This window comes from Hibiscus syriacus, unplaced genomic scaffold (assembly GCF_006381635.1).
Source record: "Hibiscus syriacus cultivar Baekdansim isolate YM2019G1 unplaced genomic scaffold, ASM638163v2 tig00110575_pilon, whole genome shotgun sequence".
Classification (NCBI taxonomy): domain Eukaryota; kingdom Viridiplantae; phylum Streptophyta; class Magnoliopsida; order Malvales; family Malvaceae; genus Hibiscus; species Hibiscus syriacus.
In genome coordinates, this window is record NW_024062786.1 from 493,005 (window position 1) to 510,636 (window position 17,632).

The 17,632-nt window shown below is 35.4% G+C and overlaps 2 protein-coding genes and 1 pseudogene across 2 annotated transcripts; 2 read left to right on the forward strand and 1 right to left on the reverse strand.

Moving 5' to 3' along the window:
- Window positions 1–6,084: 6,084 nt before the first annotated feature.
- Window positions 6,085–6,941, forward strand: LOC120133037 (ribonucleases P/MRP protein subunit POP1-like). The gene is made up of 3 exons (XM_039149699.1): window positions 6,085–6,104; window positions 6,347–6,452; window positions 6,540–6,941. Exons 1-3 carry the CDS (start codon window positions 6,085–6,087, stop codon window positions 6,939–6,941), a joined length of 528 nt encoding a protein of 175 aa, XP_039005630.1.
- A 2,285-nt stretch (window positions 6,942–9,226) lies between these two features.
- On the forward strand, window positions 9,227–12,614 carry LOC120133021 (peptidyl-prolyl cis-trans isomerase CYP21-4-like). Its single transcript, XM_039149688.1, has 8 exons — window positions 9,227–9,392; window positions 10,012–10,195; window positions 10,439–10,478; window positions 10,748–10,798; window positions 11,275–11,360; window positions 11,943–12,080; window positions 12,210–12,360; window positions 12,507–12,614. The coding sequence occupies exons 2-8, from the start codon at window positions 10,044–10,046 to the stop codon at window positions 12,591–12,593; spliced, it is 705 nt and encodes a 234-aa protein (XP_039005619.1). The 5' UTR covers window positions 9,227–9,392; window positions 10,012–10,043; the 3' UTR covers window positions 12,594–12,614.
- Window positions 12,615–14,349: 1,735 nt separating this feature from the next.
- LOC120133038 lies at window positions 14,350–17,629 on the reverse strand (annotated as a pseudogene).
- Between the last annotated feature and the right edge of the window lie 3 nt (window positions 17,630–17,632).

Below are 17,632 nucleotides of genomic sequence, written 5' to 3' on the forward strand. Positions count from 1 at the left end.
ATAAACAATACTTAGTAAAATATAAATATGATAAGTTACGAATTCAAAGAAATAATACCTGCATGGTTTCTTTTCTTGTAGTACCACTGTTGAATAGAGGCTCGAAAAAACTCCATTAACATAGTAATGGGTAATTTCCGGGAATGACGACTTAGAGCGTTGATTGATTCTGCACTATTAGACGTCATGAAACCATATCTTGCTCCAAGTTGATGTACTCTTGACCATCTTTCAAACCCGACATCTTCTAGTGTTTGAGCACACTGAGGCAAAACACGTCTTAAACAATTTATATGCTTATTGAAATCCACTTCCCGATAAGCTTTTACAGCCTTCCAGTATGTCCATTTGTGCTTTTTTATACCAGCAGACCTTGATTTTAGATTTCTATACAAATGAACACCACAAAGTCCATGAAAAGCATCTGGGAAACACCTTCTAACAGCGTTGTCAATTGAGTTTGCCCTATCGGATATGATTGTCAGATTGCTAATAGGACCTATGCAATCCCTAAGATGCCCCATAAACCATGTCCATGAATCAGAGGTTTCAGATTTGCCAACCCCGTAAGCTATTGGCAATATCCCATTGTTAGCATCCATGGCTACTGCTAATAAGTTTACTCCAAGGTATCGACCTTTCAAATGTGCTCCGTCAACTATATAACTGGGCGCATGCAAGTAATAAACGAACGAATCTACAAAATAATATACACAAGAAATATAATCATTTAAATGTGAAATGCATGTAACTAACAAAAATGAGTCAACAAAATTATATTGATTTACTAACCGTAGCACCAATGGCGATAAACAGCAACTCAAAGCGTCCATCTCTATCTGTTTTGATATGAGTTACCGACCCAGGATTTTTCAGCTTTAAATTGTGACAATAAGCCGGCAGTTGGGCAAACGATGCTTCTGGCGACCCCCTCAACAATTCCAAGGCATAACATTTGGCTCTCCAAGCTTGAGAATATGATATACTAATCTTGAACCGAGCATTCATGTCAGTCATAATTTCATGTCCCCGATATACCCTGCCATTCAAAACATTAACTCAGCCAGAAAACCACCCAACACCTTTTTGTTTGCCTGTCTATGGTGAGGAAAAACTTGGGTTCTTGAACATGTATGTTTATCAATAAAAGTCCTAACTTGAAACATTTTGCAATCTTTTATTCTCTTTGCAATCATACGCCACGTACAGTTTTTGTCAATCATACACCTTGTTTCGAAACGATCTTTGCTTGATTTGTTAACTTTTAGTTGATAGCCATCTTCCACACATTTCGTATATAAAGCTATCTTCAAGTCTTCCTTTGTATCAAAACAATCATCTTTCTTGATACGAATAACTTTTGTGTAACAATCAACTGCTTTCTTTATCAACTCTTCTTCCGGTATCTGAAGTAATTCTGGCATATTCCAGTTATACGCCCGTGGCATTTTCTTTTCTTCGGGGACTTTTTCTTCTTCTTTTTCTTCTTCAGGATTATATGAATTACAGAATGGATGTTCAACATGTTCATTCACAGTCGTAACTTCCTCCTCATTATCATCAACATTACATTCTTCGGCAACGGCTGTTTCATCATCAAAATTCGGGTATTGACCAATATCAATATCATTACACGCATGGTATGTTTCTTCTTCTGAAACATCATCAAAATCCGTGTATTGACCAATATCAAAGTCCGGATATTGACCAAGACCAAATTTCGAATACTGACTAGTACTCACAATTTTTTCTGTTGGCTCATCATCGTCTAACTGGTCAATACGAAAACCGGAATTTGGTGCTGAAAGTTGATTGGGATTTGGATTAGAGAAAGGTTGTGGGTTTTGAGAAAAACTTAGTTGATTACTACCCGCTACTGACCCAACAATACTACTTCTAGGTTCAACAACATACAATGTAACATCATCTTGTGAAACACTAATGTAAGCAATGAATCGTTCAACATCTTCATTGTCGGTTAACAAATAAACTTTACCATTTCTCTGATAAGATAGCCTAAATCCACTTAGGGGCTCTAAATTCAATTTATTTGAAACACGTAGCATTAGAGTTTCATAAGTTAACTTTTGTAAAGACAATTTTAGTTGAAGATTTATGGGTAAAGGCATATATTGTAAAACACCATTAACATTATCCCATGACCCTCCAAAACACAAATCTATCCAAACATGATCAACATTAGATGATTTCATGGTTGTAACTAAACAAACGAGATGCGAAACTAAGACCTGTTGCCGGATGGGGAAGGATGTCGTTGGATATAGGAACGGATGTCGCCGGAGAGAGTGATAGATGGAGATGGAATGAGTTGCGATTTAGGGATTTAGTTTATGATTTCAGTGTTATATACCCAAAATTTCAGTGTTGTGATTTACAGATTCTCGTTGCGATTTACGGATTATCGTTGCGATTTACAGATTCTCGTTGCGATTTACGGATTATCGTTGCGATTTACAGATTCTCGTTGCGATTTACGGATTATCGTTGCGATTTACGGATACGCGTTGCGATTTACGGATTATCGTTGCGATTTACGGATACGCGTTGCGATTTACGGATACGCATTGCGATTTACGGATACGCGTTGCGATTTACGGATACACGTTGCGGTTTACGGATACGCGTTGCGATTTACGGATACGCGTTGCGATATACGGATACGCATTGCGATTTACCCATACGCGTTGCGATTTACGGATACACGTTGCGATTTACGGATACGCGTTGCGATTTATGTGTTCGCGTTGCGATTTTCATATTCGCGTTGCGATTATGGAAAATCGCAATGCGAATTTGTACTATCGCATCGCGATTTTCAAGAATCGCGTTGCGATTCTGGAAACTGATTTGCGATTCTGGGGATCGCGTTGCGATTTTTATTTCGCGTTGCGATTTTGTTGGTCATTTTGGCAAATCTAAAAAAAGTTGGTTAAAATCGTATATTATAACTTTTTTTTGGTCACTGAGGCGATTTTCTCTAAAAAAAAAAAAAAAAAAAAGAGAACGAAGCGAAATGAAAAGACAGATTACGAGTTTGTGCGTGAATCTAATGTTAAACAAATCCAACTTTTCATCTTTGGTTTTGTTAGATTCACGCACAAACCTGAAATCTGAATCATCCCCTTTTGGCGGCTTTCCCCCTGTTCAACCAAAACAAAGAGGGACAATGCTGTATGCTTTTGGGAGCGATGAACCCTAATTTATGTGTTTAAAATGAAACGCGAGTATATGACGACTGATCCCATCAACATATCTATACTGACGACTGATCCCATCAACATATCGTTTAAGGTCACCTTGTGAAATTTTGACAGCCAGAAGTACGAAGCAGGAGAAAAATCTACAATAACCGATTAACCGCCGCCAAAAGTTAAATTCCCTGAAATTGATAAATATCTATGCTTTGGGGCTGATCCTCTTTAAGTCGTGCTTCGGCTGATTAAAACAATTGCTTTTGGGCTAGTTGACTGAACTAGGCGGGCCTGCTCTGATCTGCTCCGGTTGAACCAAAAGGGTCGTCACTTAGTGCTCTTTCAAGCCCGTTTCAAAGGAAAATTTAATCCCGTGTATCTTTAAAATACTATTTTATTTTAAATATAATTCTTATCCTCTAGTTATTAAAATTAAAATCATCAGTAAATCACTTTCATCCAGAAGTAATAATGCCTTTAATCTTATGTTGCAGGGAACCCTAACTTCAATTAAATTATTGCATATTATAAATTAAAATTATTATCTAATAAGTTATTACATTTATTAAGGTATTTAAATAAATTATTATTGTTAATAAAAAATAAATTAATTAAATCGGTTGTTGATGATTCATCTTTATTATTTACGTAGAGAGTCGTAATTGATGTAGGAATTCAAAAATGTGACGTGGGAGAGAAAATAAGTAATGTAGATAAAAATTGAGGAAAGAGAAAAATATTTTTTTCCCTTAGTATTTCCTCAAAATATAAAATCTTGATTATAAGGTGATTGGTGTTAGATTTTGGGTCAACATACCTGTTAATAGGATGACAAGCTATGCACATACGCTTGTAAACGATCATATTTTTCTATTAAAAATTATGTCAAAGACAAAAGAATATAGGCATCGGAGAACGATCTCAATGACGAATGATTTCGAAGATATAATATTTTTGAAGTTTTTAAAATTTTGATAATTTTTGAAAGATGTTCTTCGAATGTACAACACGTTAAAAATAATTTAATATATATAATCAAAAAAATTTAATTAACATTAAGTTTGGGAGCACTAGAAAATCTATCATTTCTCACTTATTGACATTTACACTTTTTTCATGCCCCTCGCGAAGGGAATAAGGTAGTAGACGCGATGATGAAGTTGGCATGGAGTTGCCTTTCGACGTTAGAAATTTCATGCAATTTTCGAAGACAGAATCAACGTTGTTGCAAGAGAATGAAATTGGCAACGATAAGCATACTGTTTATTGTAGTTGAGGCTACGGATATTTTTTTCTTAGAAAAAAGTAAATAAGTCCGTAAAATTATGCCATTTTTTGTTTTTGGGTATGTAAAACTATTTAGGGTAAACTACATGGGAGACCACTAAACTATGGTAAAAAATCAATGTGACTACCGAACTTTCAATAGAATCAATCAGACCACTCAACTATTTAACGGATTCAATCAAACCATTGACCGCTAATTTTTAACATAGGTGGTGATGTGTCCGTTAATAAATTGGCATAATTATATTTAGTCCTTAATATTTACATATTCTATCAATTTAGTCACTATTTTAATTCAATTAAATAAATTTAACTATCCAATTAGAATGTGACACGTGTCAATATATGATTGGAATATTTTATTTATGAATTTTAAATTATTTAATTAAATAATTTATCTATTCAATCAAGTTGTGACACGTGTCAAGGGAGAGAAGCTATCGGGCGCTCAAACCATTAAACCAAAAGTCCACAATGATTTAAACTTACAATAATTTGTATTTGACTTGTAAAAGTTTGTTAATGATAAACAATTAAACAAATTATTTGTTTAAACAAATTGATTGTAAATTGTTTTTTGAATTAAAAATATTCAATTGTTATATAAATTAGATAATTTAAAAAAATTGTTAATTCAAAAATTGACCGAATTACCTAAATTTGTTCGGTTCGATTAATAATTTTCAAATAAATTTTGGTTCGATTAATGGTTAAAGAAAAAATTGGTTAATTCGGTTCGGTTAATAATTTTCAAATAAATTTTGGTTCGATTAACGGTTTAAAGAAAAAAAGTAGGTTAATTCGGCTCGGTTAATCGAACCAAAATTTATTTGAAAATTATTAACCGGACTGAATTAACTGGTTGTTTGAAAATTATTAACCGAGTTAATCGAAACAAAAAATTGGTTAATTTGGTTCGATTAATCAAAATTTTGGTTAATTCGGTTAACCGAATTAACTTTTTTCATAATAAACTCTTTGAAATGTTGCTTTCATTTTAGTTATTGGATTAGAACTCTATCGGTTTCTTGTCAGTCTTGAAGCCTTCCTCCATTTCATTTTATTATAACGTTGGTTCCTAGCTCACCTATAGCTAGTGGGTCACGTTTCATCATCTTCCACCTCGATTCCATCATATTATATTGTTGGTTCTTAGCTATATAGCTAACGGTCGTAATCAATTTCCTTGAGATTCTTCATACTACAAACCAACTCCCTACTATCTTCACCAACCTTTTCATCCTTTATTTTCCTTAACCACAACCATCACTCTTCCTACGCTGCTAATCCATTTCAACATTTTTTTCATCTTTACATTTCTATATTTATCTATCTATTTATATTTTACAACGTTGTTTGTGAATTTCAGATTACATTCAAAGTATTGTGGAGTTCTTACTAGAATCACGATCGGACATTCTCATATAACTCGAAACATATAGTCGAAATCATATCAATTACATAACAACTTTTTGGTGTGTAATTGTGGCATATGCCTTCTATTTCACTAAAAAAAATATCTTGAGCTAAAAGCAGCTGCACCATAAAAGTTTGAGAAGGGAGACCTTTACCTTAGACAAGCACAATGGAGACAAATGGTACACTGTTTGCACCGTTAAGTCCTATTAGTTGAGGCAAATGGCTGGATAAATCTGTTTGACAGTGACATATCTATGCTGCTTTAGATTTACCTTGATAGATCTGGCAGGATTTGCAATTTTCTTATCCGTATGATCTGATTTTTGTTTGCCATTATGGAGGCCAAATATTTTTTCTTTGAAAATTTCTTGATCCAGAAATGTCTTGGAACTCATCAATGATTTTTCTTCCCTTATTCTTGGTTGCAGATGGTCTGTTATACTACCTATAAGTTGGAGTAGGGTCTTCTGGAATTTTCTGGTCTCCAAAGGGGCCCCTGTGATAGGGATGAAAAAACGCTGGATTGCTGGTGAAGTAAGTGCTTGGTTCTGAGAATCCTGTATTGCAATGCCCACTTATCCAACCCCGGATGTTAACCCCCCCCCCCCCTTTTTTTTGCAGATTGGATTGCCTTATTTTCCTTCAGATTTCCCTGACTGCCATTCATACTTATCCTTAAATGAAATTGAAGCTATTGCCTCTAGGGAAAATGCAGAGCGGCGTCCTCCAGCTGTACGACCTTTCAGAATTCCAATTCCATCACCTTGGAATGCTGTACATGCTGCTTTTGACAAGCTAACCATGAGGGTAAACAAAGCAGCTCAAGTTTCAAGTGGTGAAAATATAGTTGGTACTTCAAGTTGTGAAAGTGATGTAACATCATTCAGATCTCATAATTCATTTGATGGCATTGTAGCAAGGACATCCAGTGTGCTCACTGACTTCTTGAATGACATTGGGGGTGAACATTTACTTTTATTTCCTCAATTGCAAAATAACACTCGAGTCTTGTTAAGGTTATGAAGGACAAAGCATGATGGAAAAAGGCCAAAATGGGACTACGCAAATTAGTTACAGCTATAAGTTATATTTTGTAAGGGTTCATCTTCATGCGTACAAGGAGGGTGTTTTTGAAGAAGGAGCTGTTATATGTGCACCATCTCTTGCTGATATATCAATGTGGACATTCAGGTAGTCATTTAATAAATTTGTGTACATTCCAAGTGGTTCTTAATTTAAAAATGCATGACTGTAAGCACGTGACAAACAAGCTGTTGTGCAAAAGGATAATCGAACTGCATGCTCCGATCCTTTTCTCTGGTTGCAAGTATCATCCACTTTTAATATGATCAGAGTGACTTGGTTTGTCCTTGACACATCTTTGCATCTAATCGATAAATTTACGTTATCTGCGAGATTAATCGGTTGAATTTGGATATTTTGCAGCATAGACAGCATTGAAGGTGCACTTGAAATGCCTAATTCTGCTGTGGGGTCGTACTTTAAAGAACAACCTTCTGGTAAGTGGGAACACCAGGAATCAGATGACCCAGCTTCTATAGAATATCATAGGTGGCCAGTCGGCTTTGTCACCATGGGATTTGTTAGAGGGAGGTTAGTTCATGTTTTTTCAAATATTGAATTTAGATATCATTAAGTATCAACTATGGAAATTTTTTTAGATCATCTCTGGTTTTGCATGGTGAATTTCATTTTATATGCAGCAAAAAGCTGACAGCAGTGGCGTACTGTGAGGCAGTCTTGCTTGCTTGTATGAGAGAAGAGCAGTGGAAGGAGATGGCAGTGAAGCGTAGGAGGAAGGAGATATATGTGCTTGTTAGGAACCTTAGGTCTTCAGCATATAGACTTGCTCTTGCCACCATTGTCCTGGAACAACAGAAGAGGATGTCAGATTCTTATGAAATTCTCTATCTGCTGGACCATTACTACATCGGGAGATCATTTGAAGACTTGTTTCCCAACTCCATTGCCCAACTGCTCGTGGCAACGAGGAATCATTTGTTGATTTTCTTGGTATTTTAATTAGTATGAAAATTGATTACTTAAATGGAAAACTATATTTATTCGGAAAGGAAGCAGAAGAAGAAAAAGCAGCTAGGCAGTGTTTTGAAAACTGATCTACACCGGTTGAACCGCTACTAGTGAACCGGCCAGAACCGCTGAACCGTTCGAACCGGACCGGCTGAAAACTAAAAAAACCGGGAAAAAATTGAAAAAAACCGCCAATTTTGTTTTTTTTAAATAAACCAAACGACGTCGTTTGTTAAACGAGCCAAGTCGAACTAAAGTATTGCTGAGCTCGACTCGAACTTGAAAACTTTAAAAGTAAGCTCAACTCGACTCAAACTCACAAGCTAAAAATTATCAAGTTCAACTCAAACTCGAAATATAATATTGAAACTTGAACTCAAAAAGGCTTGAACTCAAAAAAAATTAGAAGCTCGATTGAAGCTAAAATTCGAGCTTGATTGAAGTGAAAGAATAGTTCACTCAATGCTCACCAAAAGACTCCATGATTTTGAATGCCAAATTACCTCTATTATTTATAGAAGTTAGTTGTGATGCACTTCTATGTTTCTTAGCAATGTGAGATTGTTTTGTTCTCATATTTTACTCTTTAAACTTTTGGGATGCTCTTCTATGTTTCTTAGCCATGTGAGATTGTTTTTAAAAAAAAATTAAACCAAACAATATCATTTTGTTATGATTTTTTAACCCCAAATTTATTTTTTAATTATAGTTATATAATTATATTTACTATTTAATATGTTTTACCTTAAATATCATGTTGTAGTTAATTTGAATCATTTTGTTTCACTTGATTTTATGGTTTTTAACTTATATATGTTATGATTTGCTTTGAATATGACTTGTGATATAAAAAATTATTTTTCATTAAATATTTTTGATATTTTTATTTAATTTTTTAAATAATTATGACGTCGTCCGGTTTTTTCGACCGGTCGGACCGGTTCGACCGATTGAACCAATGAACCGGTAGCATGGTCGATTCGCTAACCGATCCGGTTCTGAAAATAATGCAGCTAGGCGACGAGGGTGCTAATTGTTTTTTATTTGTATTTTCATTTTACAAGAATAATAATAAAATTCTTTATTATTACATAAATTTAATATGATTAGTCTAATGATCAATTTATAATTTTTAATAGTTGGATCATTTTATAAATTTTAATAGTTTGTGTATTAAAATAAGTAATGTCCTATAGTTGGGGACCATTTGTATATTTTACGCTTAAGTTTGTCGTTATTAAGAGTGGAAAGTATCTAAATTGAAATTAGAACACTGGAAGAATCGTAAAACGCTTTAGCTGGATCTTCCCTGTGCTTACAGGAAGGAGATCAACTTCAAAGACCAGAAAAAAGAAACTAAAACTCCCATTTTCCCCTTTTCATTTCGTACTCTTTGTGGACGAAACTAACGCTAAATCACAGGTATTTTCTCTCCCCCTCTATCTCTATCTTGTAGTTAACCGATTTGAACTTGACGGTTTCATAACTGTTTTCTTCCAATTCCTGCTTTTTTCAGAGATAGTTCTCTGTTCTAGGGTTTTTATTTCCAACTGGATGAAAAATTAAAGTCAGGAGACATCCTTTATATTTTCTTTTCGCTAGTTTCATATATTTCAATTTTCAACTCTTAGATCTTCTAATGTTCAATTTCAGCCTCGATTTTGATACTATAAACTTTGGAAATTTCTCGTAGCTTCGGTCTATTTTTGCGTGTCTATAATTTAAGTTCAAACAATTGGACATCTCTTATATCTGTTGTTCTAAGTCTGCCAAGTAGAGCAATAAAAGGTGTTAAATCTATGTTTCGTGGATTCCAGGATGAGTGTCACGAGTATATTCAATTTGTTCCAAGCCTTTTTATACATTTGGGAGATCATGCTTTACACTCTTGTTGTCCAAAATATGTGGATTTTCGTACACTCGATAAAATATATTTCTGTACATATCTTTAACTAAAAAATGTGGTTTATTTACTGCTTCGTAGCTAATAATGAGTTTATTGGCTCTAGGATTTGACTCGAGTTTTTGTTTCTAAATTCAGGGTTTTATTGTTCGAACTGAAGTTCTAAGGTGATGGCGAGGATCAAACCACAAGCTCTGCTACAACAAAGCAAAAGGAAGAAAGGGCCATCTCGAATAAGTCTTACAACAATTATAATGTCGACTTTGATTGTTGTTTTGATTGTGCTTTTTGTCTATGCCTCCTACAGACATTGGACTCAAAGGTTCGTTCAATTTGGCCGATGGGAGTAGGGATTTAGTGCTGCAATGCTTTTAAACTTTATTATGTCCACGCTTTGTTGATTCATGTAATTTACTGCATGGCTTGCTAATTGTAGAGCAGTACTTTTAGAAAGGAAGTTGTTTGTAGAGAATAAATTGGCTAATATTTATTATTCAGTAAATAAATATTAGCCTTAATTCAAAGTATTAGTCATTGAAATTTGACCCAGTTTTCTTTTCTTTAGGTCAAGAATGCATATAGAGAACAAGCAATCAGTTATCAAGGTACCCTCTTGAGAATCTTGCTTATCATTCTGAAATGGCCTTTTTGATCCTCATGGCATCGTATTTTTTATAAGTCTTTGTTTTGTTTGTATCAATAAAACTCTCAACTCCGTGCCCATTATCAATGTATCATCTTTTAAGAACATTTGAAGGCAACTTTTCTCTGTTCTTGTGTGCACATCCTTAGTTCACGAGGATTTTACCTGTTTGTTATTATTGTTTCTAACTTTATATCCTCTCTAACGACTGTGGCCACTTGTATTTGGTAGGGTGACAACTCTTTCATGGATTCCAAGAAATCTGATCTCCCAGGATACGCTGTAGGTTCCTTTACTTGCTAAGCTCTTCCCTAATTAATATACTATGCCTGTGTGTATATTGTCTACCTTTTTGTAATACTGGCCTGGAATGTGTTGTGCCTAGTTCTGGGAAACAATATTGACCCTAGATGATTAATTTATAACGGTTCCATATCCAATTCAAATATCCTTTCTTATAATGCGACTTCATCTAAAGACATTTCAAAAGAAATTGTTTTATCATGTTCTTGGTTGCATCGCCCATTAACAAAACATATTCATTAGCATATCTTTCAATACGGCATCTTGATATGTTATTCCTTTTGAGTTTTTCCAATTGTATCTTACTATATTGACAGATACTTTTGGTAATGAATGAAATTTAGCTGATATTTTCAGTTATTACTTTATCTTACTTTTAGGCTTTACATTTAATACTTATTTAAAATGAGTTTTATCCATTGACTTAACTTTGTTTTCTCCCCTCTTATGACTAGATTTTAGATACCACTAAAGGCTCTATAACAGTGGAGCTCTTCAAGGACAGTTCTCCTGAAGTTGTTGATCAATTTCTTGATTTATGGTAAGTATTGGAATCGGTGTTATTTTTACTTAAAATAATGATTTTCTTTATCTATAAGACTATAACTATCATAAAATTCCCTGTGATCAATATTTGAACTGGAAAAAATTATTGTAGTTAGAATCAAAAATAGTTTTGAATTATTTTTCTCAATCAAATTTCAGTTTTATTGCTGAATCATAGGCTAATCTTGCAGAATTCTATATCTAGTGTTGATTTTGTTGGTTGAGCATTATGCATCATCTCAATCTATCAAGAAGGCATGGAATTTATCACTATAGTTTTAATTCTTAAGAGTCATTCTCAAGCTTGATTTGAATTGGAAAATTCGTTTAATGGAATAGATGTGGGCTCGGTTTAGTTTAGGTTCAGTGGTAAGTCAAGTTCAGCCACATTTTTAGTGTCTTATCTAGGTAATAAAACAGAATGTTATTCGTTTCATGGTTTGTTTAATCATGGAATAGGCAGGCAGGCAAGCTAGCACCTCTAGGAAGTGCAGTGCCAAAATGTCATTATTTTTACTTTTAAAATATATTCCCTTTCCTCGAACTTGATGTGCAACTGAATTTGATTGATATGCAGTCAGAGAGGACGCTTCAATGGAATGCGTTTTCGCCATGTGATAAAGCATTATGTGATTCAGGCTGGCAATAGTGATAAGTTGGGAGCTGTAGAGGACTGGACTTTGAAAGGAAAACAATACAGCCAACTCGATACAAGGTTAGTTTACATTGATTAAACTCAATCACTCTTATTGTCCTCTTCACTTCTTCATTGATTTACCGACCTGACTAAAGGTTGGCAGTAGATGCTTTTTGTTGTAACTTACATTCTCTGATGCCCAACCAGTTTGAAGCATGAAGCATTCATGCTTGGAACTTCTAAGGCAAAGCATGATGATAAAGGATTTGAGCTTTTCATTACAACTGCACCAATTCCAGATCTAAACGAGAAGCTTATTGTCTTCGGGAAGGTCATTAAGGGGGAAGACATTGTTCAGGTAACAAGCAAAGTTTGTTTTTTTTTTTTTCCTGAATTTGGTAATGATTACTCATAGTTGGATGCATTTAAAATGTTCCCACGTGATCCTATTTTCAACCTGGTTATCTGTTAAAGTTGTGTCGAATGTGTTCTAATTTTGCCCAGGAAATTGAAGAGGTGGACACGGATGAGCATTATCGACCTAAATCTTCTATAGAGATCCGCAGTGCAACTCTGAAACAAAACATCTAGAATCAAACATAAGTAAATTATCCGAACAAAGTTTCATCACACCATCATTAAAATGGTTCAGAAGAATATATGATGCATTCTTCGTTTGAGCTTCAGATTTCATGAGTCCTGGTAGTGGTATATAGGCCAAGGAGCCCAAGCTCCAGTTTATTTGTCTGGTTCGACTTTTGGCCATCCTTTTTCCACCCATCTAACCTTCTAGCATTTCCTTTATTTTCTGTTTCCGAATCTATTTTGATATGGTAATGGACACTGTATTTGTAATTTAAAAGTAGAATAAAGTGGAGATGTAATTTACATGTGCAACTCCAATAGAGAAGTTTTCGTTTTGGTGCAGTGTTGATGTCGACAATCTTCAACCATGTCATTGCATCGTTATTGGTTTTTTTGGCCCATTAGGATAATTGGGTTTTTATTTAGCCCATTAGGGTATCCGGTTTTTTATTTTGGAGAATACGACTTTTTTATAGTGTTCAACAAACTTGTTATGTCAGGTGATGATTTTGTCCAAATAATATTTTTCATTTAAATTCGTCTCGTCAAAGTACGAGTCTTATAAAATATAATTTTTTATTAAATTTTATCATATTGAAGTAAAAAAATTTGAATAAAAATATTATTTTGTTAGGACTTGTCACTTGATCGTGACGAGTTCCGTAACACTGACAAATACCGTAGATCCCAAAATAAAATTTAATATATCTTATTGGACTAAATAAAAAATCTCTCTGCCCTATTGGGCCAAATTTGCCTTGTTATTGAGTTTACGATTCATTGGTATAATTAAGATGAAAATTTAAATTTAAATCATAATTAAAATAATTAAAAATTCAGTGATATACTATACACCATCTAAAGTTTCAACTATAACGGGTATAATCTACCCGTTAATTTATATAATTTTATATCACTTACTGTAATCTCTAATTACTAACGGTTACTTCGGCTTATTTATTAGAAAGAAGGAAAAACATGGACAGATTTGTGAGGAAAAAAAATCTCTCGAAGTTCCTTGTAGGCTGGTATTTTCAAATATTATATGTAAGCTACCATTGACAGTAGGTTTATTGAATTATTCTCCAGTTTTCTAACAGGTTTCCTTCCGATGTTGATGTCATTGCCACCCCGAATGTACGAGTTGTTAATCATGCATTTCAGCTAAATGAGAAAGGAGATGTAGTCAAAGCCATAATTTTATATCAGGACCTCTCTATACCAGATATCGCCAACAGCTGTCTACAATTACCTCCCTTAATTGCCAACGGGATACAAGCAAAAGATTGATTGTAGGATGCCAAAGTTTACGCACTTAATCGAAACCGCCCACAAGCATCGCCAATTGAACATTCAGCTCATAACAATTCAAGCATAGAGACTCAAACTCTAACAACAACCAGCTTTCTTCCCCCGTTTCCAAGCTTAAATTTAAACAAATCACTAATGCTATAAATACTGCATAACTTAAGGCAACCTTAAAGGGAGAAAAAAGGCCATTCCCTTCTATAGCTATAAGTCAAAGCATATGTTACGTCTGCTTAATTCTTATTAATCCCATCGCTTCCTCTTTGCTATGGACAGTCATGAAATGGTTCAGCCGTTCAGGTCATTTACTGCAGAGAATGATGCACTATTGGACCTATTTTTTCTAAAAAGATTCCACTGCTCCTAAAAATTTTATTGCTTCTATCAACAAACTAAACAGTCTCCTCAAATAAGAACACACGATGGAAAGATGGTGAAAAAATAAGAATGCAGAAACAAAACAAAAATTCTAGATGCATATATATATATATAAGAAATTGAACTGAATACTGAACAGACAGCAGAAACAGGACTTACTAAGCATGATAAGAATACAGACAAGGTTAATTCAAAGACATGAACAGAAAATTTCTTGTTTACGTAAATAGCATTGTCCATAGATGTATAAAGCCTAACGGTCCCATCCAGATGGCCTCCGTCTTTCTCTAGGCCTATCTCTTTGAACTGCAAAAAAAAAGCCAAGAATGAGCTTAATTGCGCATGGAATGGTAAAATTAAAAAGAAGAAAGACATTGCAGAATGCTAGCATAAAATCAACTACGAAAAGGAACCTATCTGATTTTCTTTGGCTGGTCTTTTGTCCAGTATTTTGCGAAGTATTCGATCCTGATGACGGAGTGGTGCTGAATGAATTGACCATCTGAGACTTATTTGCATCTCACTATGGCACCACCGGATACAAATCCAGCCAAAGTTGGTCTCCTGAGGCTTGAGCTGTTACTTGAGCCTTGATTTTGAGAGTTTGATGAGGCAGCTACAAAGTTACTCCTAAATTGTGCCATCATGCCAGTTTTCAGAGTATTTACTGCAGCGTTTCGACTTTGAACAGGCTGAGATGTAGCATGACTGGATTCTAGATTATATCCAATACCCAGACCATAATCAACACCACGAACACTCGACCACTCCCCCCCCACACCCCTTCCTTGCTTCCCACCTGAATGTTATAGCACAATCAATTGTAAGTTCAAGACACGTCCATAAGTACAAAAACATCAAGGTTTTGGAAAAGCATGTAAACAATGGTTATTGAAACCTTTCTCAGCTGCTTTACATATCATGATAGTTTAAACAGAGTTGTAAATGCATACAAAAAAGCATATGCATATAGTTGCATTCGCATGTCATAAGAAATAATACCTCCTTTCTTGCATCACGCTTGGACCGGAATCTCCATCCTATTTATGGGCAAGGCAAATGTCACTACATTAAAGTACATGTCTATATCCGTAGTTACAGTTTCAAGAATAGAGGAAAATAGGGAAGTTTATAAGATACTTCTGTCAATAGATATTGTTGTTAGCGAGCAATGTAGATCACCCAAAAGATGTAATTTCGTTCTAATAACTTTAGTGAATGCCATAACTACAAAACAAATATTAGTTGACGAATTACCTCATAGCAAGATCCATGAGTTCCATCGAGACATTTTGACCAGCAGTATCATACTATTAACCAATTCACACAGCAATCGTGCCTCCTTTGAGTTATCAAAGTATATGCAGTGCCATCTTTATCGCCAGCACGACCTGTCCTGCCAATATGGTGCACATGCATATCCATGTCTTTTGCAATATCAAAGTTCACAACTGACTTAATTGACTGATATCAAGACCACGGGCAGCAACATCAGTCGCTACAAGAACATGGTAGATTCCAGATTTAAACTTTTGTAGAATTTCCATTCGAGAAGCCTGATCCTTATCACCATGAAGGGCGCCAACCTTAAAACCCTTCTGAGACAGCTGTGAATCAATCTCATCAACAGTAGCTTTCTTGGATGCAAACACCAAAACATCACCTTCATCAATCATGCTAGGTAGCTTCTCTAGAAGCCAAGGTAACTTCTCAGAATCAGAAGGAATACATGAACAACCTGAGTAATATCTTCATTAGCCATTCCCACTCACCAACTGTGACTCTGACTGGGTCACTGAGAATCTCCCTTGCCAATTTCTCAACTTTCCGGGGCATTGTTGCAGAAAATAGTAGGGTCTGGCGATCAGGTCTGATTTGGCCAACAATTGACCTATTTGCGGTTCAAACCCAGGTCAAACATCCGATCAGCTCATCAAGTACAAATAAGTTGCTCTCATCATTGTCAGGGCCTTCATTTTGATCATGTCGATCAATCTGCCAGGCGTCGCAAAACTATCTCACATCCTGCCTTGAGTTCCTGAATTGATCAAGCTTGGACATTCCACCATAAACAGCACAGGAACGTAATACATAGGCTTTTGCAATTTCTTTGTTTCCAAGTATATTTGGTGTGCTAGCTCACGGGTAGGTGCACATATCTCCAATCGGGCCCTCCTCTTTCTGAAGTTCAGGCTGATCCATAATGGACAATCATTGGAAGCACAAAAGAAGAGTCTTACAGACCCAGTTTTCGCTATACCAATAATATCCCTCCCAGAGAAAGAACAATAGGTAAGGCTTGGCACTGAATAGTGGTAGGCTTTTCATAGGCTTGTTTTGCAATAGCTCGCATTAATTTGGTGCAAAACCATTCTTCAAATGTCTTAATTGGTCTTGGGACATCAAAACCAGAAACACGGATAGCCAAGCTCTTCCGGTATTCAGCCACTTCTTGCTCACTCCTTCCTATAGAAGTTGATAATGGAAATAGATTTCAGACACAGAGCAATCTCAATGAAGAATATGCCCTTTCTTTATCAAAAAAAAGGTCCCACACTAGAAGCAATAATGAATAAAAAGCCATGATGTATATTATTTCCACATGATGAAATGATCCCAAGGAATTAACCTAAAACACATAATCTTCATACTCAATTCCAGATTTTTCTAGACTTTAGAAGTTAGGTAATAGCTGCATACAGATAGAAGTACAAATAGCCGCCTATGATAGATTAAGCATTTATTGTAATCAACCAAGTCATATTTTAACTGAAGTGATAATAAGTCCAACTAATCTTATGTTTCACAATATAATCAATAACCCAAAGAAAACCCAGCATTTTCAGATAACCTTATCCAATAGATTTTCTTTCTAAAAGAAAGGATTCTTTTAGAAGTTAGAATTTATAAGCATCTGATATTTTGTTCTCAATTACCCGAAATTGATTCCTTCTCCTCATAAAAGTTATTAAAAGGCTCATACTCAATGGACTGTGATCAAGAGCTGGAATCGGCTCTATCTTCTTCTTGTCCCGACCACTGGATTATCATCGGAATCATACTCCAACGCACCCGCATCTACAGCCTTCGCCGCTGCATAAACCTCCTCATCCGAATCGTAACCAGCACGTAAAGCATCCGCGGCCAACGTCAACCCAATCCTTTCGCCCTCAAAAAGCTCTCCACAGGATCAGCCTCATCCTCATCACTATCTACCTATATGCCTTGACCTTCGGGTCCGGAGGCGGCGCGCCTTCAAATCCTCCTGAATACCTTGCATAAACGATTCAAGAGTGTCAACTTCTCATCTTCAGCTCCGTTAGCATGACGTTTGAGTTATTATCAGCTTCCTTGAAGGT

Bases quoted from the DNA above. Each gene is read 5' to 3' on its own strand.
- LOC120133037 (XM_039149699.1), top strand. From the start codon at position 6,085: ATGGAGACAAATGGTACACT. The intron at 6,105-6,346 runs GTTTGCACCGTT...TCTTGGTTGCAG, and splicing joins ATGGAGACAAATGGTACACT to ATGGTCTGTTATACTACCTA. The intron at 6,453-6,539 runs GTAAGTGCTTGG...TTTTTTTTGCAG, and splicing joins AACGCTGGATTGCTGGTGAA to ATTGGATTGCCTTATTTTCC.
- LOC120133021 (XM_039149688.1), top strand. From the start codon at position 10,044: ATGGCGAGGATCAAACCACAAGCTCTGCTACAACAAAGCAAAAGGAAG. The intron at 12,081-12,209 runs GTTAGTTTACAT...ATGCCCAACCAG, and splicing joins TACAGCCAACTCGATACAAG to TTTGAAGCATGAAGCATTCA. The intron at 12,361-12,506 runs GTAACAAGCAAA...AATTTTGCCCAG, and splicing joins AGGGGGAAGACATTGTTCAG to GAAATTGAAGAGGTGGACAC.